Raw genomic sequence first — 26427 nt, forward strand, 5'->3', positions numbered from 1 at the left:
AAAACCCTCTCATTAATGCCACTGTGCAGCAGAGCAATGTGCAATATTAACCAGCACTTCACAATAAATAATGTGCAATAACACATTTCTGCACCTGTCATTTTAGCACTTCACAATCCAACGTCTCCTTTTCTCCTGGTTTATCTTGAGCAACATCTCATAATCGCTGACTGTGCTGTTACAGTTCAGATTGTCATTCTGTTTCTTGTTTTATTGATTTTCTGTCGTTGTGAAGTTTATGTACAATTGTGATTTGTGCGGTTTGTTATCTAACATCAATCTGCCAAGAGACTACAGATGGAAATCAGCCTCTGCCAACAATCTTGCATATTTACATGTAAATGTTCATTAATACGTACTGACAATATTTTAAATAAATAAATCACCTCAGAACCTGAGGTTTTAACAGCCTCACTGAACTCAGTACTCAGACCCTGGCAGTAATTATAGTGGTTTAATTGGTTTAATTACTCTGTTCCACTGAGTTGACTGTGTGTGAGAATAATTACATCTGGTCTCTCTCTGAGTTTTATGACTCGTCAGGTTGGCTGGACTTTGACCATTTGTCAGACTGCTGAGTCAAACATTAAAGTACAGGACGACAGGACGCTTTGTTGTGTTTGGTTATGACTGCTGATTTAAAATGTTATTACAACACAGCTTTAAATAAAAAGATACTTGACAGAATAAAAGATGGAAGGAAGAGTTTCAGCGGGCTGCAGAGCACTGACACGAGGTATGCTGTTAAATTTCACTTACTCTTATCTTTATTTTATGACTTTATTGAGTATGGATAGTAGGATCGTGTTTACTCACTCCAGTTATATGACACATAATTTATAATATCTTTATGGTTATCAAAGAAGAACCAACAAAAACAGACCAGACTAAACAATCTCACAGTCTGGTGTGTTTGGTGGCTGCACCGGATCTGTCTCAGCAGACAGACGTTGCTCAGTTGTCACGGAGTAGTAGATGCTGACAGTGTTAGTTGTCAAAGCATTTTAAGGACTTGACGTCCATGTTGCTTATTAAAGTTAATTAAACTTATACAGAAATGTCTAATATGGACTTATAATGGACCTTATAAACATGAGTTCTTCTAACTTTAAGTATGAGATGAGAACAGTTGAATGAATGCAGTGTACAGAGTTCAGTTAACTTGTTGAATTCAGAAACGTGATCAGCATATAAGCAGATTACCCAGCATGCACCGTGTGAGAGTTAACACCCTCCTACTGGTCTTATTTATAGCCTGAAGAAAACATGTATGATTAAAACTCTGTCATGATTGCCTGTTTTTACAAAAATGAAAACCTTGTGAACATGTTTTCTCAAGTACAACTGAAACAATATCCAGTTTAGTTTTAGTTTTTTAATGTACAAAATGCTCCTTTCAAAACCGTAAAATATAAATATAAAAATTTATTCGATATACAATTAATCCTCTTTATAAAGGTTTGTAAAAAAGAAAATCATACAGGAAAGAAGTGGAATCAACAAATCTTTTCTCATTAAATTAATGTAAATATATAAATTTAATTTCCTCAAATTAAGTAATTTAATTTAGTAGTATTTTGACTTGAAATGTCAAGCTGAATGAATGTACAGAGTTCAATCAACTCATTAAATGAAGTTTCAAAAGAAACAGACTTCCCAGCATGCATTGTTTCAGAGTTAAAACTCCGCTGCATGAGACCACGGCTTTTTATAGTTTAAAGAAAACATATGATGAAAACTTGCTGCGTGTGTTTTAATACACTTCAAGATAGGCATGGTTTCTTTTTTTTTTTTTTTTTTTTTTTTACAAAAATGAAAACTGTGTGAACATGTTTATTTGACTAGAAAAGTTTTTTGTTTTGGATTATTACAGAATTACCTCAACTTTTCTTTTCAAATTCAGCCGACCTAAAAGTTTTAGGATACCTGGACACAAAGGTTTTTTTAAAGATCTGATCTGTAGCGGTTGAAACATATTGGAATTGGTGATGATTTAGCCGCTATAATAAAAGCCTTTAAATATTTTCCTTCCTTGTCACTACCATTTATTTTTTGGAGTTACTGATTTTTCAGTATATACAATGTTCTCCTTCAAAAACAAAAGATATAAATCTTTTATTTAACATATGATGAATGAGCTTCATTTTTTTCTTCTGAAATATTGTTGTCAGCATAATAAACATTTCAAAGGCCTGCATTATAGCAGGACTATGATATATTTGCTCTGCTGCTGAACAATCTCGTCTCCTGCCAGGGGACAAACGCTGTCTTCAGGAGCTGAGGATCGTCCTCCTGGGGCACAGCTGGCTGGAGAAGAGCCTGACAGGAAACACCATCCTCGGTCGACAGATGTTTGACACCAGCAGAGACGTGAAGATGTGTGTTAGGAGACAGTTCTCTCTTGATGATGGCCGCACACTTATTGTCATCAACACCCCCGAGAGGTGGATCCGCTACTGTGTCCGAGAGCCCGGCCTGATGGAGGACAACATGTCAGCCTGCATGTCCACGTGTCTGCCAGGACCTCACGCCTTCCTCATGGTCGTCCCCGTCAGCTCTCACAGAGGCAGGGAGTGGACAGTAGAGGGACCTCTTGAGCTGCTGAATGACACAGTGTGGAGACACACAGTGGTGATATTCACCAAGTGTGAGAGACTGAGAGGCTCCTCTGTAGAGGAATACACTGCAACATGCAGTTTTCTCAAAGCACTGCTGGAGAGGTGTGGACACAGATACCACCTTTTAGACACGAGCATTTGGGGGGAAGAAGATGACACTCAGGTTGAAGAACTTTTGGAGAAGATCGATGCAATGGTGGCAGGAAACATGAAGGCAGGAGGAGCTGGTTATGTGACAACATCTGAGGAAATCTCTAGAATAACTGAGAGGGAAAGGAAAGAGGTAGAAGAGAGGGCGAGTTTGAGGAGAACAGATGTGCAGACGGCCAGAAAGACACTCAGATCTCTGATGGGTAAGAATCACAACTATAATCAGCTCAACTCCACCATCCCCTGAAAAAACTGACTAGAAATCATTAATTAAGTCTCAATTCTTTTATTAGTTTGATTGATTTTGATTCCTTTAATTGACCTGTTTTGTTTTCTGTACATTTTATTTCCCAACGCGTCTCTGGCCTGGAAAACAAACATTAACTTTTCATGAGGAAAAAGTCATAAAGAAAAACACTTTTTCTCAGCTCTCCGGTAAACACTATGGATTTTGAGAATAAAGTGTCTAGAAAAAAAATCAAAATGTTGAGAATATAATTGAACTAAATCAGGAGATTTTTTTTTAAATTTTGCATTTTGAGAATAAAGTCAAAATGTCATGTGTTAGTAGTTTTATATATCCCCAAAAGTTCAACTTTATTCTCAGAATGCAGCATTTTAAAAAACTTTATTCAGTTCAGCTTTATTCTCAACATTTCAACCGTATAGTTGACATTTCCATTTTATTCTTGAAATGCAAAATTCTGTACCTCAAACCAGTGACGTTTACAATAAATTAGTGAGACAAAGACAGAGGAGAATTTTCTCCATCTCTGCACTTGCCAAAAATACTAATATGAGGGTTAAATAATCAATCATGTTTTGTTCATGTATTAGGTTAAAACCAGTCAAAATTAATGTCCTAAGAAAAAAAACATACTGGAATCAGTCTGTAAAATCAATCAATCCAAAAACTAAGAATTAAAACATCTGATTCTGCTCATTGTCCTCTCAGCTTCTATGGACCTTTGTAACTTTTTTCAGCTCATTGCTTTAGTTTCCCAGGCTGCAAATTTACTGCTTTGGTTCACTCACACTGCTCACAGAGTCATTTTCCCACAGCTACAAAAAACAGCTGAAAATTTATTTCCCAAAATTGTGGGTGGAGGTGAAAAGCTGAGCTAAAAGAGAAATATACGACTTATGATGTGTTGCTTGGGCAACAGGCAACTGTGTGCTAAAAAGTTCACAATGTCACCTTTAAAGGTATTTATGCAGTATGTCAGTGTGTTTGTTTTGGCCCCAAGTGGCTGAAAAACTCAGTTACTTCAGGTTTAAGTAATGTTGCTCTGTACTGAAAAACTTAAGGCAGCACTTTGAGAGAACTTCTTAACTCAGCATGTCCCAGTCCTGGTCCTCAGGACCCACAACTCTGCGTGTTTTATAAGTTTTCCTGCTCCAACACACCTGGTTCAAATGATCAGCTCGTCATCAAGCCTCTGCCTGATATCAACCTGTTCATTTGAATCAGGTGTGGTGGTGCAGGGAAACATCTAAAACAGTGGTTCCCAACCTTTTTTTTTGCTTGGAGAACCTCTTATTTGTATCTAAGTAAAGCTGAGCCCCCCCAGCCTGAACACAGACTTTTATATAAACTGCAACATTCATATGTGTCCTGGAAATCCTTAAAAACACTTGAATTTTGATGTTTTAAAGGTTTGAAAAGTGTTTGGATTTTGGATAAAGTGCTTGAATCTGCTTGACATTGTAATCACATTACTTTCATAATAAACTGCTGCCTGACTGAATCAATTAGTTAAGTTTTAGATAAAGAAATAAAGTAAGTCAGATATTTGCCGAGTCAGATTGTACAGGAAGTTGATGATTGATCATTTATCAATTAACTGCCAAATAAAAATGTAACTGATTAAACAAATTAATCGATAATTAATCAGCAGTCTAAAAATGACATTAAGTGAGCCTCATTTAACAGTAGTTTGTCTGGTGGAGCCATTCACTGGAAAACTTAAATTAACTTAATTAAACTTAAAATGAGAAAGAAAGGAAAAAAACAGGAAAAATTAAAATGAGAAAAAATATATTACTAATGATTAATCAAGAAATCAGTTGTTAGCATTTTCTATTATTGGTTAAGGATTCATTCATAACTCTTATAGGAAGTCTAATTGATATTTCAAACTGTACAAAAATAGGTTGATAAAAACAGCTTCTGTCATTTTTCAAAGCTCATCCAAACCTTTGATTTTTCCAAGATGAAAATGTTGTCCTGAGAAATACTGTTGCCTAAATCCTGCATTGTTTTTTTTTAAATCCAGGAGAGTCTCCATCGATTTCGAAGCTTCGAATTCTCCTGGTGGGACCGAAGCATGCTGGGAAGAGCTCAGCTGGAAACACCATCCTTGGTGAGGAAGTCTTTCCTGCTGGACGTCCGACATTACAGTGCACTGAGAGACATGGTGACGTCCACAAAAGGCGAGTCACTGTGGCTGACGCTCCTGGCTGGCACGGGAGATACTGCTCAGAGGACACTCCACAGGAGGTTCAAAAGCAGATTACCCACAGTGCATCTGTGTGTGGCCCCGTTCCCAATGCTGTCCTGGTGGTCGTACGCAGCGATGAAACTTTCACTGAAACCGACCGTCTGAAAGTGGAGCAACACTTGAGCCTGCTTGGAGTTTGGAGTTGGACTCGAGCCATCGTGCTTTTCACCTGGGGAGACAAACTGGGAGACGCTCCCATCGAGGAGCACATTGAGACATGGCCTGCTCTGCAGTGGTTGGTGGACAAATGTGGAAATAGGTATCATGTTTTTGACAACACAAACAAGGTCGGAGACGTTCAGGTTAGAGATCTGCTGGAGAAGATCGAGGAAACAGAGGTGGGCAGTGACACTGGACGCTTGTTGAATTGTTTCAAGAAACTCCAAGAAAACAACAGGAAACTGGATCAGAGCTTCAAAAAGCTGGCAAGACAGCTCAAAAAGGCAAGGACGGACAATGATCTCCTGAGGCAAACAGTAGAGGAGAAGCAGAGGGCAGTAGAGGACATGATCAAGACAGCTGAAGAAAAAGACGAGCAGATCGAAGCTCTGAGAGCAACAATTAAGAAGGAGAGGGAGGCAGAGGAGAGGCAAAACAAAGACTACGAAGAAAAGATTCAAAGATTAGTGAAGGCTGAGAAGGAGAACAACCAGCTCAAACAGGAAATCGTGGACAAAGACAGGATGATATCAAGACTGAGTGAAAGATGTGCGGTGAAAGATGGTGCGACCGAGGCTACAAAGCAAAGCACTGAGGTGGAAAAAGAAGTGCTAGAGGAGAGAGTGAAGGAACGAGAGCGAGAGACTACAGAGTTGAGGAAAAAGTTCGAGGAGAAAGAGAAAGAGCTGGACCAAATGACGACAAACCACAAATGGGAAGCAAAAGAGCTCAAAGAGACAAATGAACAGCTGAAGAGAGAAAACGAAGACATGAAAAAGGCGTTTAAAGCCACAATCGAAGGGATGCGGCGGCACTGTCAGGAAATAAAGACTGATGGAAGAAATGAGACGAACTTTTATAAAGGTAACCACCACCAGAGGAAAACAATGACAGACCTCAGGACACTGGAGGAGTTTGGCTGGCAACAAAAATGGGCGTCCACGGTGCCTTTGAGCCACCATGGAGACATCAGTAAACCCAGTGAGCATGACCTGATTCTGTAGTTATCTAAATCCTAAATATCATCTGATCCACTGTTACCTTTTGATCAAATGTCACAAATCTCTTTTAAGTTGCAGAGACAGAACAGAAAAGGCTGGTAGTTTTGGACGATGACACCTTGCCACATGAGACGGTGAGTGCGAATGGCAGTTTTAGACATTTTTGCAAAAGAATTAATGGTGGGCTGTGCTATTCTAATCCAATAAACTGTAAGGGCATGTTCGTTCACAACAAAAGCAAAGCAAATATTCACCCTGCTGGATTGTTTTGGGAATGTTTTTATTCACACCAAACATGCAGCCATAAGCTAATAAGCAACACGCTAACAGCTAGTGAGCACCAAGCCAGCGCCGTACATCCACAAACAGTTTTGCTCAGTTGTTACCATCATTTCCTTGGCAATGCATGTTCACAAATTTGAGGGGCGGAGCTTAACTTTATTTTCTCCAGCACCTTTAATAACCGACTTTAATAAGCACAGACAAATCAGTTAAAGGTCCAGGTAACTGAGGATGAGCCAGGTGGCTGTAAAATGGTAAATTAACACTTAATTTCTTATAAACCCCTCTCAATAAAAGTTGTCTGTTATTTTGTTGCTTAAACGCTTTTATTAGGAAGCAGCAAAATCAGGAAATGTTGAGTTTTCACCAGCAGTAACTTCCTGTCCTCTCCAGCTGAAAATGAACATGAAACAGTATCTAAAAGTACAAACGGAGATTCAGTTCAAAGCTTCAAAAGTTGTGAGAGATGAAAACACAGACACTTTTAAAAACACTGTTCTCTCTGCTCTCCTGCACAGACATGAATTGAGCTTTCAAACACACCTTTGTTTAAGGGGAAGAGGCAGGGGTCAGTACAGGTCGGCTGCAGGTGGATGAGACATCACCACAACCTGCTTGGACAGGGATCAGGCTGAGTCTGGAGTCTGGAGTCTGGAGATGGTCCATCTCAGCCGATGCATCTCAGATGCAGTGATGGTGCTGCTGCAAAATAGCGTCGAGGGGGAACTTGTTTTTGGTGAAGCATTTGCACATCTGGAGGCGAGCGCTGGCATTAAAATGACTACATCACTGCAAAAGAGAAGCCCCATATGGGACCAACTCATATCTCATCTCATACATATCACAACCACAAAAGTACTTATTTTCACAGCTGTGACATACTGCTGGATGTTGGGATGGTAGCCTGGTATAGTAATACAGTGACTCTTATTGTGATTTTTTGTCTATAGAGGGAGACCGCGAACCAAGTGTGGTGTCAGAAGGCCGGCTGGACTCCGTCATGGCTGAGGGCCGGAGGTGCTGCGCTGGGAGCTGCAGTTGGGGCCCTTGCTGGCTGCTCGCGGGCGTCTGCAGGGCTGAATGCCAAGTCAGCTGTTTGGGCTGCAGCTGGAGCTCTGCTGGGCAGCTTACTGGTCCAAAGCGCCACACCCCAGCAGCATTGATTGCATCTGGATAAAGCCAGGGGAAGACAGTCTGTGATGATGAACATAAAACCAGTGCAATGAGCTTTTTGATATTTTACAGTATGCAATGGTTGGTCTATACACGTTTTAAACACATGTTGAAGAAGATAACACTCCACTAAAAGAATCACCGGCTTTTAGTAATCACCTGTGCTAATTAAGAACTTATGAGAACAATAGCATCTACTCTAATTCTAATTCACAACTTTGTGACTCTGAGTTAGGATTTTCTTAGGACCTTTATTAAGAACAAATTTAAGGAAAAAGTTATGAAGACACTGGTGAAGGTGTATTTTTATGTTCTAAATACATTTTAGCAAATTATGACAAACACATTAAGACTCATGGATGAAAATGAAAACTGGAGAGAAATAATCAAGAATGATCCAGTGTTGTTTCCTGAGCAAGAATTTTATTATAATGAGGAAAACACCATGATTTCTCCACATATGTGAAATCTGTGGGTGGAGATGGAAAACATCACGGCCATTCTATGATTTTATTACAGTAAAAAAATTACAAATGTCTCCTTTTTCTTTGAAAATGAGCATGATGGAGAAAATATGTCTGTACTTCTTTTACACATGTTGACAACTGTGTTTCCTCAGCAAGAACTTTATTACAAAAACCCAAAAAACAAACATCCAACCAAACAAACAAACGAAAAAACGTCTACAGGAAAGCAGAAAGTGCACACCCTATTCACAGTTTTTACCTGAGATCACTCAAGCAAAACTTCAGTAAAATCTCACAAAACTTACCAAAACTCACTAAAGAGCCTGAAACATTATAAATTTGACAGCACAAAATATATTACAAAATGTGTTTATATGAATTCACAAGATGGTGGCTGTGCTTAAAACTACGGGTTGTTTCACTCACACACACGACAACTCTTTAAAAAACTTAAATCTAACTTACACAGAATGTCTCTTCATGCTCTTAACATGTCAGCAAGATATTACAAACACATGAACTCTGTTTAAAATCCACAACATGCATGAAAATGAAAAATGGAGAGAAATAATCACAGCGAGAGCAAGAATGTTACTCTAATGAGGATGTGGGTGAAGATAAAAGCAATCAGTTTTAGTTTTTAATTTACAATATTTTTTGCTGTATTTTAACTGGTAACAGACTATGATTATTTTATTTTTTAATCTGTCATAAAAGAAATTGTATAATGTCTAGAGGAGCTTTGTCACATCTCAGTAAATAACTCGCTGCTTGAGGCTGTGCAGTGAAATTTAGCATGAGTCAGAACAAAAGCTCTGATCGACAAGTTAAATGTTTAAGAGAAGAGTACATGTATGATGTAATGTGACAAATGTTCTTCCTCACAAAACATTATATTGCATAAAAGAGCAGAACAAAATATGTATGCATATATTAATTCACTTAAAAAAAAATAACAGTTAGTAAGCACATATCGAAGCCTGCAGTTGTTATACATGCAAAACAAATTGGGATATATTCAGGTTAAACCCAGAGGAAATATATTGAATTAATTAATTAAACTAAACTGCAATCTACTGTATTACTTCTTCCTAAACAATATTTGTATTTAATGTTCCTGTTCAACAAGAATTCAAGATCATTATACAACACAGAGCTGCACAATGAAACTAGAGTTGTAGTTCCTTCATAGTGGTCACAAAATACAACACAGATGATGAAATTATTGTAGAATGAAATAGGTTGAAATATAAAAAATAATAAATACATATATGCATGCAGGAAAATAATTCTGTAGTGCATTTTTTGAATTTGCATCAGGTTGGATGTAAACAGCAGCAACAAGAACAAACAACAAACAAAGAGGAGAGGTCATTTTCTTTCAATATAAAATAAAGCTAAAATTCTGTTTCTTATTTTGGTCAGTTTAAATCCATAAATCAGAGGATTCATTACAGGAGGAATGAGCAGAAATTCTATGGCGATGAAGTTTTGAACGTTTTGCGGTAAATCTGTGGAGCCAAAGCGCATGTACATCAAATCAAAAACTATCACAACAAGGAATGTGAGCAGAGAGACTAAGTGGGGGACACACGTCTGCATAAACTTCACCCTGTCCTCTGTGGACTTCACAGAAGTCCTGATGAGGTGGACGTACGTCCACATGATGAAAAAGCCATGAGACACGTAAATGAAAGTGGTTGTGTGTGACATTATACTGCTTGCAACAGTGTCAGTGCCAGGGCACGCCAGTTTGTAAATGATCCAGTTCACACAAAAGAGTTTCTGAATTTTCGAACTGCACAACTTCAGTGTGGACGTTAGTATAATACTGACAGAGAAGATGCAGAAAGGCGTCAGCCAGGAGAAACAAACCAGCTGAGAGAGCCTCCTCTTGCTCATGATAGAGTGATAGTGCAGCGGTCGACAGATGGCCAAGTATCTGTCGTACGCCATAACAGCTAAAATGGACAAATCACAGCAAGCAAATGAGTACATGACAAAAGCCTGCAGGAGACATCCTTCATATGAGATTTCATGAGAGGAAGACAGCAGATCTATGAGGAATTTTGGGTAGAAACCTGTGGTCCCATAAACTCCATTAACACAGAAATTGCACAATAAGATGTACATAGGTTCATGCAGGTTTTCATCTAAGATTATGATCATGATCAGGGCGATATTGACAAAGAGAATGACACAGTAATACAGTAAAGTCAGTGAAAAGATGGTGATTCTGAAATTCATCGTCTCATTTATCCCACAGAGAGTGAAAATCCTGACAACGGAAACATTATCCATGATTAGAGAGCAAATTTTCATCCTTTTGAATTCTACCCGTCCAGTGGTGCAGCCACACCGAGCTGCTGCGTCTCGTCCCTCTGCACCATCTTTTAATAACAGCTTTGACTATGACAGCGCAGCAGCTGGGGGTTCACCTGTTGATTATTGGTCCAGTCACACCTGTGGAGACGTAATCACATCAACCTGCAGATGAACCTGCATTATTTATTCATTATCATATGTGTGATGCCCAAAAATCACATTGTAAAGGCAAAATATTCATGTATTTTATTGATAATCAATTGCCCTTTTCAAGTGACACATGAGATCAAAGCTGCTGGTGAACTGATCTGACACTATCAAGCCAAAATAATGTTAATTTCACAAAAAAAAAAACTTTCATAGTTTTATTTCAGCAGACTTTAATATAATTGCCACATTAACTACAATGTTTGTTTTTCATATGAAACTGCATGTGCTGCTGTCTTGACCAGGACTCCCTGAGAGAAGAGATCTAGTATCTAAATTGCGCCTTCCTTCCTTTAAATAAAGGATAAATAAAATAAAAATAAAATAAAATATATTATATAAGACTTTTCTGTGTGCAGTCCTCCAGCAGTGCAGCCTGACAGTGATGTCATACATCCTGAAGAAGAGGCTGAAGAATTCTTTAGGGCCAATATCAATAATGCTATATTGTTATTTGAGCAAATATAGCCTAATAAATCTAACATAGTATCTCATAATTGTGCAGAATTATGTACAATCACTACTATAGCAGTACAGCTGGATAGTGATGTCATACATATAAAATAGCGTAGGAGTTCTTTAGGACAGTGATGTGCACAGATATTTCGGGGGCAGGCGCTCAAGGAAAAAAGGGGGGGGGGGGGGCACTTCACTCATAATTTTTTCATGCAGTTCATTTTATAACAATATGATAAAACCTAAGTATTTTGTAATTAATTTGTCACAAGAAAACAGCGATTTTGTTTTTTGAAATGCCTAAAAGTAATGTTTACATTTACTAAACAACAACCTTGTTTTAGTTTGGAGGACTTGTTATGATGTCGAGTGAAGTCAAATTAATCTGTTGATCCTGGGCTGATTTTACAGTGTTCATTTACCTTTTCTAGAGGAAATCCAGTACTTCTAACCTTCCCCTCAAAAAAACAAAACAAAAACAACCTATGAGACCTCTGAGACGCTCCACCCTCTAATTTCAAGACAGTGTCACTTTCGTCCTGCGCGCAGGTCCGTGTGTTTCAGTGGAACCACCGAGGCTGGGAGACTGAAGCTGCACAGCTTCTCCCTATCAGCTGCCGTCTGAATCAGACCTCTGTGTCTCCTGGCGCCGGGGCCCCTCTGGTGCCACTGGTCAGGCAGGCTCTCCATCTTGATTCTGCGGAGCAACTGTATCATCGACTTGACTGTCAGCTAACTCACACTGTCGACACACCCAAAACATATTGAGGAGAAGTCTTTTATAATGTTAGTACATATTAACAGTAAGTAATATTAGCACCCAGCTGATGTTGGCCGAGAGGCGGGGTCCACCCTGGACAAGTCGCCAGTTCATCGCACAGCTGACGCATGAAGACACACAACCACTCACTCTCACATTCACACCTACGGGCAATTTAGAGTCACCAATTTACCTATTATGCTGCAGGAAGCTGGAGTACCCAGAGAGAACCCAGACGGACACAAGGAGAATATGTAGGAACATGCAGAAAGGTCCTGCCCCTGCCACAAATTCCCCAGCGCTCCAGCCGGCTGGGGGATTCGAACTCAGGACCTTCTTGCTGTGAGGCAGCAGTGCACCAACGTGTCGCCTATTATTAATTAACAGATCAATAATTATCTATCAGTCATTATGTTGACCCTGCCAGGTGCTAATTAGGCAAACGCTTCCCAGTATTCCAGTATGCTTTGCTATTTAAAACTGATAGTTACCAGGAAACAAGTAAAATTTTTATATTTTTAAAAAGCATCAAGCATCCAAATGTTTTGAAGAGAGTTAAAAAAAAAAAAGTCGTCATAAAAAGGAAAACTATCCAGAAAATAAAGAAATAAGATGGAATAAAACAAAGTGCTATGGACTAAAATGTGTCCATAAATAATCAACTGAAAATCAGATTAAAAAGTCTTGAGTTTGCCTTTTGAAATACCATCATTCTCTGCTGCCCTCAGGTCTTCAGGCAGTACAGAGACGTGGACTGCAGTAATAAAAACATGCTTCACTGCAGCCTTTTGTTCTGACTTTAAGGATAATCAAAAGGCCGGAGGCTTCTAAGGGTTCAGGCAAAAAACAAATTTGATTCAAAAAAGAAAAAAGGCAGGATCAAGACCCTTAAAAAGATTTATAAACCAATAAAAGGATCTTAAAATCAATTCTGAAGAAGATGTTTCCTCTAACGTACTACTTTAAATACCCGCAGGAGCGATATGAAAGATACAAATGACCATATATTGATTTATTATTTGTTAGTCAACAAACTAACAACTTTCTTGGAAATCTCATAGAATATAGAAAGAGAAAAGTGTTTAAAAGTATACGAGTTTTATTGTTTTTAGGGGTCCAAGCAGCATCACTTGCTGCGGGACCTTATTATTTTTGTTCTGATGAGTCTCTCTCTTTCTTTCTTTTTATTTTTCTCCAAAATTGGCAGGTGGGTTGCAGTCCACCCGCTACTCAGGCAACAAAAATGACATGCATTGACAAACTGCACATTTTTGGCTCATGTGAGCAAAAGATTAAGTATAATTGTCTACATTTGCACAATAAAATGCACACGACTCACGATCAAAACTGATGAATTGAGTCTCAAATGCTTCACAACGTTCTTTCATCGTTTGAACCGTCAGTGATCCGCTCAGTTATCAAAATCTGAGACATACATGTATGTTCCATAAATATTAATGTCATGTAATGTTTGTGATTGCAAATGACCTGCAAGGTGACAGCGATGCACAAGGAATCACATGGGTTCATTTTCTGCCTGATTTTCTGTGTAGGACTTTACATGAAAGATCGAAGGTGAATTTTTCACAGTACACGTAACCAGTGGTGTAGTGGAGGGTAAACCAAAGTAAACTCAGCCTGTCGCCTCTTTGAAATGACTTTACTCAGTTAGTTTAGGGTTAATAAATGGATAATGGATAAATAAATGAAGAGGAAATGGTGAACCCACCTCTGTATTTACCATTACACCCCTGCACTGCTACACAAATAAAGTTACTGTAGACATACACCTTTTTCTGTGCACTGCAGTATTGTACCGTATTTACTTTTCCCAGTTACTTTCTTTTGAAATCTGAATCTAAACAGTTCAGTGCGATCACTTTTGCATTCAGCTAGACAATCTGACGTTCTTTATAATGCAGTAAACTGTCCAGATCAACACAAAAGTAAGAGCAAAAGAGAGATCTGCATGTAAGAAACTTTTCTGGGGTTTCCTGACACAATAACTCTGTTTTGAAACATGAATGAAACGTTTTAGGTGAGTTTTTACCTTTTGCAAACACGCAGTAGAGTTCTGATGTCCTGTGAAACAGTCATGATCACTGTAAAACAGTTTGGAGAAAGTTTAAGATTGTTTCAGAAAAAATTAGCCAAAATGACTGAGAAAAACTGTAAACAAAGTATAGGACACTTTCAATTTATGAACTTCTTCCAATTTAAGAAAAAGTATAAGAAAAAATAACGGGACATTATCAGCTTACTGATTAATATTAATGTTAAGATGGATGTCATCAATGGTATTTGAGTATCAGTCTTAAATGTCTGTATCTGAATATGCATCGAGTTCTTTTTCTGTTTTCTGTTTCTGTTAGAGTGTAGAGTCTGTCTGTTTTGTAAAACTGGCATTAAAAATAAACTCAAATTAGCAAAATAAACTAAATTAAACTAAATATTCTGAATTATTTTGCAGTCATGTAAAACAGATTGTAATTTTCTGCAGACATTTTCGGGAAAAACTTAACCCGGACATCATAATACATCACAACACACTGGATTTGAATAAAACTTATTGGAGGAGATCATTTTTTTTCAACATAAATTAAACCCAGAATTCTGTTTCGTATTTTGGTCAGTTTAAATCCATATATTAGAGGATTCATTACAGGAGGAATGAGCAGAAATTCAATGGCGATGAAGTTTTGAAGGTTTTGGGGTAAATCTGTGGAGCCAAATCGCATGTACATCAAATCAAAAACTATTGTAGCAACAAATGTGGTTAAAGAGACTAAATGGGGCACACAAGTCTGCATAAACTTCGCCCTGTCGTCTTTGGACTTCACAGAAGTTATGACAAGATGCATGTACGTCCAAATTATGAAAAACCCATGAAACACATACAGGAAAATTGTAAAGTACGCAAACATGTTGTTCAAAAAGGTGTCTGCGTCAGGGCACGCAAGTTTAACAATGATCCAGTTGACGCATAACAGTCTGTGAATGTTTGCACTGCACAACTTCAGTCTGGACGTGAGCAAAACATTGACAGAGAAGATGCAGAAAGGCGTCAGCCAGGAGAAACAAACCAGCTGAGAGAGCCTCCTCTTGCTCATGATAGAGTGATAGTGCAGCGGTCGACAGATGGCCAGGTATCTGTCGTACGCCATAACAGCTAAAATGGACAAATCACAGCAAGCAAACGAGTACATGACAAAAGCCTGCAGGAGACATCCTTCGTATGAGATTTTTTGAGAAGACGACAGCAGGTCTATGAGGAATTTTGGGTAGAAACCTGTGGTCCCATAAACTCCATTCATGCAAAAACTGCACAGGAAGACGTACATAGGTTCATGCAGGTTTTCATCTAAGATTATGATCATGATCAGAGCGATATTGAAAAACAAAATCACACAATAACACAATAAGGTGAATGTGAAAAGTGGCACTCTGTAATTAACTGTCTCATTTAACCCTGCAAGAAAGAAAACTTTGACAGAAACATTTTCCATTATTAGTTAACACCCGTCTCTTCAAACTCTACTTTGTGTCACAGCATGAACGGTCACAGAGCGAGCGGTCGCACTCTCTTCTCCCTCTACACCTTTTATTAGTAACAGCTTCAACAACAACAAAACGGCTGGGAATTAAAACCCTGTTTACTCCTTTAGTAATACAAGTGATCAAAACAACCTGATAATTAGTTTGACCAGAATCAGCACTGGTTCTTGAGATACGGGACAAAACGTCCTAACCAGAGAAGCATTATTTCTGTGAAAAATAAATTGGAGAATTTGATGCGCCCTCTTTTAAGACCTGGCTAGCAAAGATCTAATTTGTTAAATATGGAGCGGATCCAACACAGTGGGCCTCATGCAAGAACCACTCGTATGAACAGATTTGTTCTTAAAGCGATAGTTCACCCCAAAATTGAATTTTACTCAGTATCTACCCGCCCCTGTGCTGATGTGAGGATGGATGAAGATCTCAAGTTCACAAAAACACTCCTGGAGCTTCAGCAGAAAACAGCGTTGTAGCCAAATCCAGTACAATCGAAGTGAATGGTGACCAGTTTTAAAATGTAAAAAAAAAACACAAAAATGTCTCCATACTGCTCATGTGGTGTAATCCAAGTGTCCGTAGGCCATGACATTAAAATTTGACCCAAAAAGACACAATTTACACCATGTTTTTAGTCTGAATGTCAGCTGTAGCCTCTCACACCTGATCCGCGTCCACATGTCTGAAGCGGGTACACAGGCTCTTGCCCAAGCAGCGTGACACGAGATCTCGCGATACCTTCACATCTGTGTTTACATGCTACCTGGAAGCGACTCAGACATCAGAGAGAGATCTGCTCAGAAACAGTGACTTGTTATGTGCACAGTTGACTTTGCAAACTTTCAACAAATGAGAAAATGTCCGAGGACTTCGCTGCTCGGGCGAGAGCCTGTGTGCACGCGGATCAGGTTGCTGGTGGCTAGTCCAACTGTTGTGCCGACTTGTATCATACAAGATGATGGTTGGGTAAATGTTATGGAACTGTATATATTCATGACATTAATTTCATTTTTTATTTGTGAAAATCCAGATTCTGTACCCAGCAAATTTGTTTTTAGCCTGCAAGCGGCAAGCGGTCAAACTGCCAAAAAATTACAATTGTTACATAAATATACATATCAAATGAAAGGATGTGAAAGGGTGCGTCTGTACCTTCTGCGTCTGTATGTTGAGCGGTTAGAAGTGTCTGTATTTACCAGGTGTAAACAGCCTCTGTGTTAATGTGTTTAGTTGATGGTTATGTGGAGTAACCATGAAAAGCCTGAATACGAGAGTGGAATGTCTTTGTTGATTATATAGACTGTGCTTTCAAAGATTCTGGAGCCTAAATGATGATGATAATAATAATGTTAATAATAATAATAATAATAATAATAATAATAATAATAATAATAATAATAATAATAATGTGTTTTGAAACACTGTGTTAGTTAGTTTTCTTATGTTGTGACCTCAATCACTTATTTGGGAAAAAAAAAAAGTTCTAGTCTCAATCAGCTGTTTGTCGACAGCATCAATGATTATTCAACACTAAGGCTGCAACAGTATGAGATGTTCACAGTACAATATTCTTATTGTGCTTTAACTGAGCCTTAAAGAAGTGAAAACATGAGTTTTTTTTGGTTGAAGAAATGCTTTATAATCATATCACAAAACATTACGACCTGACAGACATGAAGATTGAAACCATTTTAAATGGAAGTATGGAAGAAGAGACATGTGGTAGAGCTCAATACCATAATAAACAAACAGACATGGTTTGGTACATTTCCATTTTCCTGTAAAAAGAACATGATTTGTTTATCCTTGTTTTGAACTGCATTTTACAATACAGAGACAAGATATTCCTCATCAATGGGAGACATGCCTGGACTGCAGGCGGGTCAGTCTAGTATCTGAACTCTTTTACTACAAAGCCACACTGTTGTAACACATACAGAATGTGTCTTGGCTTTGTCCTGCTGAGACAAGCAGGGACGTCCCTTAAAAAGATGATGTTTGGACGGCAGCATATGTTGCTCCAAAAACCTGAATGTACCTTTTAGCATTAATGGGGCCTTCACAGATGAGCAACTTAGACATGCCATGTGCACAAACACACCTCACAATCTCAGAAGATTCTTTCTCTCTTTAGCCCGGAGGACACGATGTCCATGATTTTCACAGTCTGAAATGTGGACTCATCACACCACAGCACATTTTTCCTCTTTCTGTCAAAACTAAATCCCTTGCAGTTTAACATTTGTCCACACAGCTTTTCACAAAGCGGCCGCCCTGTCCATCCTGGTTTATGAACGACTGAGGCTTTCAAGGATGTCCCACTCATATCCAGTCATGATACTATCACCTGTTACCAATGAACCTGTATACCTGTTGAATGTTAAAAACAGCTGTTTTTTCATGGTCTTTTGTTTTTTGGAACATGTTGCAGGCATCAAAGTCAGAAAACTATTAGGTTTATAAGTTTGAACATTAAATATCTTCTCTCTGTATTGATTTCAACGCAATAAAGATCAGTTTTACAAAGAAATCCAGCTTTTCAGAATATCACTGGACTGAAGTTATTGTGCCTCTTTTTTTATCCAACATAATATTCTGAGTACATGTGAAAATGCTTTAGAGAAGAAGAACACACACTACAGTTACTTTGGCCTGACACTTTCTTTCTGTTCTTGAATAAAACCAAAAATTCTGTTTCGGATTTTGGTCAGTTTTAACCCGTATACTAGAGGATTCATAAGTGGAGGAATTAAAAGAACTTCTATCGCCATAAAGTTCTGAAGGCTCTGTGATATCATTCCTGAACCAAATCGTGTGTACATTAAATCCAAAATCACAGCAAAGCCGAAATTGAATAAAGAGACTAAATGTGGCACACATGTTTGCATAAACTTCTTCCTGCCCTGTTTGGATTTTAGACATGTTCTGACCAGATACATGTAAGACAAGATAAGAAATAAGTAATGGACAACATAAATAGTAAAGTTCAGAAATGCTATACTAGTATTTACTATAAGGGTAGAGCAAGCTAATTTACCAATTAGTGCATTTACACAGTAAAGTTTAGGTATGTGTGAGCCACATAATTTGGATTGAAAAATTGTCATTGTGTTAATGAACATGCAAAAAAGAGGTAAGAGCCAAGAGAAGGCCACTAACAGAGATATTCTTTTCATAGTCATAACAGAGTTGTACATTAGAGGATGACATATAGCCACATATCTGTCATAGGCCATAACAGCTAGAACTGATAATTCACTTCCAGAGGATGAGTTTATCACATAACTCTGCAGAAAACATCCAGCATAAGAGATGACATGAGAGGGAGACAGAAGATCCATGAGGAATTTTGGGTAAAAGCCTGCTGTCCCATAAAGTCCATTAAAGCACAGATTACACAGGAAGATATACATGGCCTCATGAAGGTTTCGGTCCACAATAATAGTTATGATGAGAACAACATTTACTAACCAGATTATTAAATAATACAGTAAAGAAAGAATAAAGAGGATGATTCTGTGTGGCACTGAGTAATTTAATCCTGAAAGTGTAAAAAATGTTATCACAGTCATATTATCCATTAAACCTTGTCATTCATTTAAATCTGGTTTTATATGTAAAAAAATAAATATATGTAACCTCAATATATGCAGATCATGAAGTCTCAGCTTAGAGAAATATCATAAAGATCATAGAGTGTCACTTTAGAAAACCATCTTTGACAAACATGTTCCTGAGATGTAGGACAGTGAACATCCTGTCCTGAGTGTCTCCGACCGCTGTCCTGTGTTTAAATCATCTCTCTCTGATGACTCAACTTAACTGGGAATTCAAACAGCACTGCTGTAGAGACGTCACTAAAATAAAGTTTGTTTGAGTCAATGTTTGGCGGATCAATTAATGGAGTAATGCCAGTGATGATGCAGAACAAATTAATATGTTTGAGATGTGAAAAACTGCAAGTGAGTTTTAAAAAATGTTCTACTTTGAATATCTTTTATGTGTTTGATAGCACAGTTAAATGTGAACATATTAAATGCTGCTGTTGTACTTCTGTCTTCAGTAACAGTACGGTGTAATTTTTAAAAATAAAATAACAGTACAGTGCTTAGTGATACCTGTACGTAGGTACTGGGTAAGAAGATTGAATAAGGATATAACAAGTTGGGATTTTACAAAGAAATTAAGCTGTAGTTATTTTTTAACACCTGGGTACTTCTAAAACTACATAGTTAAGTTTCAGAAACAATTACTGTCTGGGTTAAAATACGTATGTAATGTCATGTCGGTTATAAAGTAAGTCATGTTAAACTTTAGATAACACTGACTTTGGTTTAAGACGGGACCTCACGTGAAAGTCCAGGGTGTGTTTGACCCATCCAACCACTCCACCTCCTCCATGTGCAGATTTAATCTGTCTTTATACTACATGACAGGACGTGGACATGTTTGCACTGAAGTTACCAAAAACCCGGGTGTGTCTCATCGAGACACTACAGGGTACCTTCTGCATCTGTACATTGAGCGGGTTTACCAGGTGTAATAGATCCAACAGTATGAGATGTTCACAGTACAATATTCTTATTGTGCTTTAACTAACTAAAGAAGTGAAAACAGTTTTTTTTTTGGTTGAAGAAATGCTTTATAATCATATCACAAAATATTATGACTCATCACACCACAGCACATTTTTCCTCTTTCTGTCAAAACTAAATCCCTTGCAGTTAAACATTTGTCCACACAGCTTTTCACAAAGCGGCCGCCCTGTCCATCCTGGTTTATGAACGACTGAGGCTTTCAAGGATGTCCCACTCATATCCAGTCATGATACTATCACCTGTTACCAATGAACCTGTATACCTGTTGAATGTTAAAAACAGCTGATTTTTCATGGTCTTTTGTTTTTTGGAACATGTTGCAGGCACCAAAGTCAGAAAACTATTAGGTTTATAAGTTTGAACATTAAATATCTTCTCTCTGTATTGATTTCAACGCAATAAAGATCAGTTTTACAAAGAAATCCAGCTTTTCAGAATATCACTGGACTGAAGTTATTGTGCCTCTTTTTTTATCCAACATAATATTCTGAGTACATGTGAAAATGCTTTAGAGAAGAAGAACACACACTACAGTTACTTTGGCCTGACACTTTTTTTCTGTTCTTGAATAATAACAAAAATTCTGTTTCGGATTTTGGTCATTTTTAAGCCGTATACTAGAGGATTCATAAGTGGAGGAATTAAAAGAACTTCTATGGCCATAAAGTTCTGAAGGCTTTGTGATATTTTTCCTGAACCAAATCTCGTGTACATTATATCCAAAAGCACAGCAAAGCCATAATTGAATAAAGAGATTAAATGTGGCACACATGTTTGCATAAACTTCTTCCTGCCCTGTCTGGATTTTAGACATGTTCTGACCAGATACATGTAAGACCAGACAAGAAATAAGTAATGGACAGCATAAATAGCAGTGAGGAAAAATACAACATTAGTATTTACTGCAGTAGGAGAGCAAGCTAGTTTAGAAATGAGTGAGTTTGCACAGTAAAGTTTAGGTATGTGTGAGCCACATAATTTGGATTGAAAAATTGTCATTGTGTTAATGAACATGCAAAAAAGAGGTAAGAACCAAGAGAAGACCACTAACAGAGATATTCTTTTCATAGTCATAACAGAGTTGTACATTAGAGGATGACATATAGCCACATATCTGTCATAGGCCATAACAGCTAGAATTGATAATTCACCTGCAAAAGATGAGTTTATCACAAAACTCTGCAGAAAACATCCAGCATAAGAGATGACATGAGAGGGAGACAGAAGATCCACAAGGAATTTTGGGTAAAAGCCTGCTGTTGCATAAAGTCCATTAAAGCACAGATTACACAGGAAGATATACATGGCCTCATGAAGGTTTCGGTCCACAATAATAGTTATGATGAGAACAACATTTACTAACCAGATTATTAAATAATACAGTAAAGAAAGAATAAAGAGAATGAAGCTGTGTTGCACTGAGTAATTTAATCCTGAAAGTGTAAAAAATGTTATCACAGTCATATTATCCATTAAACCTTGTCATTCATTTAAATCTGGTTTTATAAATTAATTGTGTGTAACCTCAATATATGCAGATCATAAAATGTCAACTCAGAAAACTATCTTTGACATACATGTTCCTGAGATGTAGGACAGTGAACATCCTGTCCCGAGTGTCTCCGACCGCTGTCCTCTGTTTAAATCATCTCTCTCTGATGACTCAACACAAGCTGGGAATTCAAACAGCACTGCTGTAGAGACGTCACTAAAATAAAGTTTGTTTGACTTAATGTTTGGCGGATCAATTAATGGAATAATGCCAGTGATGACGCAGAAAAAAAAAAAATATGTTTGAGATGTAAAAAAACTGCAAGTGAGTTTTGGAAAATGTTCAATTTTGAATAACTTTTATGTATTTAAATGTAAATAAACCGATCAGGCATAACATTATGACCACTGACAGGTGAAGTGAATAACACTGATTATCTCTTCATCATGGCACCTGTTAGTGGGTGGGATATGTTAGGCAGGAAGTGAACATTTTGTCCTCAAAGCTGATGTGTTAGAAGCAGGAAAAATGGGCAAGTGTAAGGATTTCAACACGTTTGTGATAGCTAGACGATGGAGTCAGAGCATCTCCAAAACTGCAGCTCTTGTGAGGTGTTTCCAGTCTGCAGTGGTCAGTATCTATCAAAAGTGGTCCAAGAAAGGAACAGCGGTGAACCGGTGACAGGGTCATGGACGGCCGAGGCTCATTGATGCACGTGGGGAGCGAAAGCTGGCCCGCGTGGTCGGATCCAACAGATGAGCTACTGTTGCTCAAATTGCTGAAGAAGTTAATGCTGGTTCTGATAGAAAGCTGTCAGAATACACAGTGTATCGCAGTTTGTTGCATGTGGAGCTGTATAGACCAGACCAGACCAGTCAGGGTGCCCATGCTGACCCCTATGCACCTCTGAAAGCATCGTTAATGGGCACGTGAGCATCAGAACTGGACCACAGAGCAATGGAAGAAGGTGGCCTGGTCTGATAAATCACGTTTTCTTTTACATCACATGGATGGCTTGGTGCACGTCGCTTACCTGGGTAACACATGGCACCAGGATGCACTATGGGAAGAAGACAAGCCAGCGGAGGCAGTGTGATGATTTGGACAATGTTCTGCTGGGAAACCTTAGGTCTTGCCATCCATGTGGATGTTACTTTGACAAGTACCACCTACCTAAGCATTGCTGCAGACCATATGCACCCTTTCGTGGAAACTGTATTCCCTGATGGCTGTGGCCTCTTTCAGCAGGATAATGCATCGTGCCACAAAGCAAAAATGGTTCAGGAATGGTTTGAGGAGCACAACAACGAATTTGAGATGTTGACTTGGCCTCCAAATTCCCCAGATCTCAATCGAGCATCTGTATGATGTGCTGGACAAACAAGTCCGATCCATTGAGGCCCCACCTCGCAACTTACAGGACATAAAGGATCTGTTGCTAACATCTTGGTGCCAGATACCACAGCACACCTTCAGGGGTCTAGTGGAGTCCATGCCTCGACGGGTCAGGACTGTTTTGGCAGCAAAAGGGGGACCAACACAACATTGGGCAGGTGGTCATAATGTTATGCCTGATCGGTGTATATTACATGCTGCTGTTGTATTTCTGTCTTTGGTAACAGAACGGTGTAATTTTTTAAAATATCAGTGTACCAGTACAGTGCTTAGCAATACCTACATATGTAGGTACTATGTAAGAAGCTGGAATAAGGAGATAACAAGTTGTGATTTTACAAAGAAATTAAGCTGTAATTATTTTTTAACTTATTTGTACTTATTCTATTACTATAGGGTAAGCCAGGGCAAAATCCGTCTCATTGCATTGATTGTAGATTGTACTTTTTAATGTATATAACAAAGCTAAATACATTAACCTCTTCAATTAACCAGAGGTTAGGCTACATCTGTGTGTTCACCTCAGAATCCCTGTCCAGGGGATATCATGTTGTCATGGATACTGTCAACCTGTGAAGACTGTCTCCCTTCAACAAAATTCATTACTGGATGCTCATTTATGTGTTCGAGGCTTATGTCAGAAATCACCCATCCTGTGTCATTCACTTGAACTACTTTAGAGGCCAATGCTGGCTAGATTAATGTACAGCAATGCATCATGGTCCATAAAACCATCTAATGTCTGTAGCATCACTGTCCTATGAGAAACATATATATTCAAACATCTTTATTAGTATGAATGTACAAGACATTATTGTCAAAGTGTATAGTAATAATGACATTACAAGCAAAAACAAAGTGGTACAATTCATAAAATAATGAAAAAACACTTTGTGAGACTGTGGTAGTGTGTGTTGAAGTTGTCAGTGTGTGTGTGTGTGTGTGTGTGTGTGTGTGTGTGTCACAGTGAATATCACTTTCAGTGGTTTTAAGAGCAAGCAATTATTCAAAATGACATTATTATATTAAATATTTATACCAACATAACTAGATTATAAAAGCACAATGTAAGTATTAAGTTATTTAAAAACTGAATAAACTGCTCTATCAGTTGATAAATTATAGTTCTAAATTATAGTCCATCTAAATTGTGGTGACTGTGGTACAGGACATGGAGTGAGATTTGTGGTTCAATCCCTGGCTCCTCTAGTCAATCAATGTTTCCATTTCTTGGAATGCTGTGCAGGTAAATGAAACTGTGGTTACTTTGAACTTGTAAAAAGATGTACAGTTGTTCATTATTTACATCTTTGATTTTCTCTGTACTGCTGTACTTTCAGACTCTGCCTGGCTGTCATGTATCACAGTGAACCTGCTGACGAACCACACTTCACATCTGGTGGAGACCAACTCTTCAAAGTGTTCAAAGTTATCAGAAAGGGGCATAATATGGGACCTTTAACATTTAATGTTGCACCAAGATGCCATGGGCAGTAACACAATCCCAGTCCATTATGCTGGCTACTGGAACTTTGGAGCTTTCCCAGTCTTTTGTTTTTCCCTGTCCCAGCTTTTTTTGGAACGTATTACAGGCATCAAATTCAGAATGAGTGTATATTTATTCAAAACAATAAAGTTTATCAGTTTTAACATTAAATATGTTGTCTTTGTACTGTCCTCAACTGAACAGACACAGAAAAGGATTTACAAATCATTGTATTAATTTTTTATGTTTTACACAGCATTCAAATACACTGGGGTTATTATGCTTCTTTTTATCCCACATAAAATCCTCACTTAATGTGAAAATGTTTTAGGGAAAAAGATCTGAAAACACATACATACTAGATTTACATTTTCTAGACACTGTCTTTTTGTTCTCGAATAAAACCAAGAATTCTGTTTTGAATGTTGGTCAGTTTTAAGCCGTATACTAGAGGATTCATAAGTGGTGGAATTAAAAGAAATTCTATTGCCATGAAGTTCTGAAGGCTCTGTGACATCATTCTCGAACCAAATCTTGTGTACATTAAATCAAAAATCACAGCAAAGACATAATTGAATAAAGAGACTAAATGTGGCACACATGTTTGCATAAACTTCTTCCTGCCCTGTTTGGATTTTAGACATGTTCTGACCAGATACATGTAAGACCAGATAAGAAATAGAAAATGGACAACATAAATAGCAATGAGGAAAAGTACAACATTAGTATTCACTACAGTGGGAAAGCAAGCTAGTTTAGCAATTAGTGAGTTTGCACAGTAAAGTTTAGGTATGTGTGAGCCACATAGTTTTGATTGAAAAATCGTCATTGTGTTACTGAACATAGTACAAAGAGGTAAGAGCCAAGAGAAGACCACTAACAGAGATATTCTTTTCATAGTCATAACAGAGTTGTACATTAGTGGATGACATATAGCCACATATCTGTCATAGGCCATAACAGCTAGAATTGATAATTCACTTCCAGAGGATGAGTGTATCACATAACTCTGCAGAAAACATCCAACATAAGAGATGACATGAGAGGGAGACAGAAGATCCACAAGGAATTTTGGGTAAAATCCTGCTGTTGCATAAAGTGCACTGATGCACAGATTACACAGGAAGATATACATGGCCTCATGAAGGTTTCGGTCCACAATAATAGTTATGATGAGAACAACATTTACTAACCAGATTATTAAGTAATACAGTGAAGAGAGGATAAAGAGAATGATTCTGTGTTTCACTGAGTAATTTAATCCTGAAAGTGTAAAAAATGTTATCACAGTCATATTATCCATTAAACTGTCAGCTGGAACAATTTCATTCATTTAAATCAAGTTGTATATCAAACATTTGTAACCTGATCAATATGTGCAGATCATAAAGTATCACTTTAGAAAAACATCTTTGATATACATGTTCCTGAGCTCCCAGGCAGCGAACATCCTGTCCTGAGTGTCGGTCCTTCTGCTGTCCTCTATTTAAATCATCTCTCTCTGATGACTCAACACAAACTGGGAATTCAAACACAAGTGCTAGAGGAGTAACTAAATTGCAGTTGGTTTGTGTTGATATTTGATGGATCAGTTAATGGAGTAATGCCAGTGATGTCTTATTTTGAAGAACTTCTATGCATTTGATAGCATAGTAAACCAAGGGTTTAGGGGTTTGGGGTTTCATTGTAACTGTATTAAGAACATAATAAAGGTGACTACGTGTAGTACAGGGTCTAGCTAAGAAGAAGAAGATGGAAGTAGCGAGAAGATGAGGAGTATCAGAAAACCGTCCGTGAGGGCA

General features: G+C 38.1%; 6 protein-coding genes across 6 annotated transcripts; 1 reads left to right on the plus strand and 5 right to left on the minus strand.

Moving 5' to 3' along the window:
• The first annotated feature begins 391 nt into the window (after positions 1-391).
• Positions 392-7874, plus strand: LOC146323185 (uncharacterized). Its single transcript, XM_084723899.1, has 5 exons — positions 392-736; positions 2255-2971; positions 5045-6409; positions 6508-6563; positions 7662-7874. Exons 1-5 carry the CDS (start codon positions 694-696, stop codon positions 7872-7874), a joined length of 2394 nt encoding a protein of 797 aa, XP_084580025.1. The 5' UTR covers positions 392-693.
• A 1770-nt stretch (positions 7875-9644) lies between these two features.
• LOC146323186 (olfactory receptor 4B13-like) lies at positions 9645-10714 on the minus strand. Its single transcript, XM_084725435.1, has one exon. It carries the CDS (start codon positions 10671-10673, stop codon positions 9723-9725), a length of 951 nt encoding a protein of 316 aa, XP_084581561.1. The 5' UTR covers positions 10674-10714; the 3' UTR covers positions 9645-9722.
• Positions 10715-14620: 3906 nt separating this feature from the next.
• On the minus strand, positions 14621-15605 carry LOC146323187 (olfactory receptor 6C1-like). The gene has a single exon (XM_084725436.1). It carries the CDS (start codon positions 15603-15605, stop codon positions 14679-14681), a length of 927 nt encoding a protein of 308 aa, XP_084581562.1. The 3' UTR covers positions 14621-14678.
• A 2691-nt stretch (positions 15606-18296) lies between these two features.
• Positions 18297-19235, minus strand: LOC146323188 (olfactory receptor 2K2-like). The gene has a single exon (XM_084723900.1). The coding sequence runs from the start codon at positions 19233-19235 to the stop codon at positions 18297-18299; it is 939 nt and encodes a 312-aa protein (XP_084580026.1).
• Positions 19236-20786: 1551 nt separating this feature from the next.
• On the minus strand, positions 20787-21725 carry LOC146323189 (olfactory receptor 1-like). The gene has a single exon (XM_084723901.1). The coding sequence runs from the start codon at positions 21723-21725 to the stop codon at positions 20787-20789; it is 939 nt and encodes a 312-aa protein (XP_084580027.1).
• A 3273-nt stretch (positions 21726-24998) lies between these two features.
• Positions 24999-25928, minus strand: LOC146323190 (olfactory receptor 2A7-like). The gene has a single exon (XM_084724129.1). The coding sequence runs from the start codon at positions 25926-25928 to the stop codon at positions 24999-25001; it is 930 nt and encodes a 309-aa protein (XP_084580255.1).
• Between the last annotated feature and the right edge of the window lie 499 nt (positions 25929-26427).

The sequence above is a fragment of the Lutjanus erythropterus genome, chromosome 8, assembly GCF_056507025.1.
Source record: "Lutjanus erythropterus isolate fLutEry1 chromosome 8, fLutEry1.hap2, whole genome shotgun sequence".
NCBI classification, from domain to species: domain Eukaryota; kingdom Metazoa; phylum Chordata; class Actinopteri; order Lutjaniformes; family Lutjanidae; genus Lutjanus; species Lutjanus erythropterus.

Excerpts from the sequence above, each read along its gene's own strand:
- LOC146323186 (XM_084725435.1), bottom strand. The coding sequence starts at position 10,673 with ATGAAAATTTGCTCTCTAATCATGGATAATGTTTCCGTTGTCAGGATT.
- LOC146323187 (XM_084725436.1), bottom strand. The coding sequence starts at position 15,605 with ATGGAAAATGTTTCTGTCAAAGTTTTCTTTCTTGCAGGGTTAAATGAG.
- LOC146323185 (XM_084723899.1), top strand. The coding sequence starts at position 694 with ATGGAAGGAAGAGTTTCAGCGGGCTGCAGAGCACTGACACGAG. Across the intron at positions 2,972-5,044 it reads GACACTCAGATCTCTGATGG|GAGAGTCTCCATCGATTTCG; the intron begins GTAAGAATCACA and ends TTTTAAATCCAG. Across the intron at positions 6,564-7,661 it reads ACACCTTGCCACATGAGACG|AGGGAGACCGCGAACCAAGT; the intron begins GTGAGTGCGAAT and ends TTTTGTCTATAG.
- LOC146323188 (XM_084723900.1), bottom strand. The coding sequence starts at position 19,235 with ATGGATAATATGACTGTGATAACATTTTTTACACTTTCAGGATTAAAT.
- LOC146323189 (XM_084723901.1), bottom strand. The coding sequence starts at position 21,725 with ATGGATAATATGACTGTGATAACATTTTTTACACTTTCAGGATTAAAT.
- LOC146323190 (XM_084724129.1), bottom strand. The coding sequence starts at position 25,928 with ATGGATAATATGACTGTGATAACATTTTTTACACTTTCAGGATTAAAT.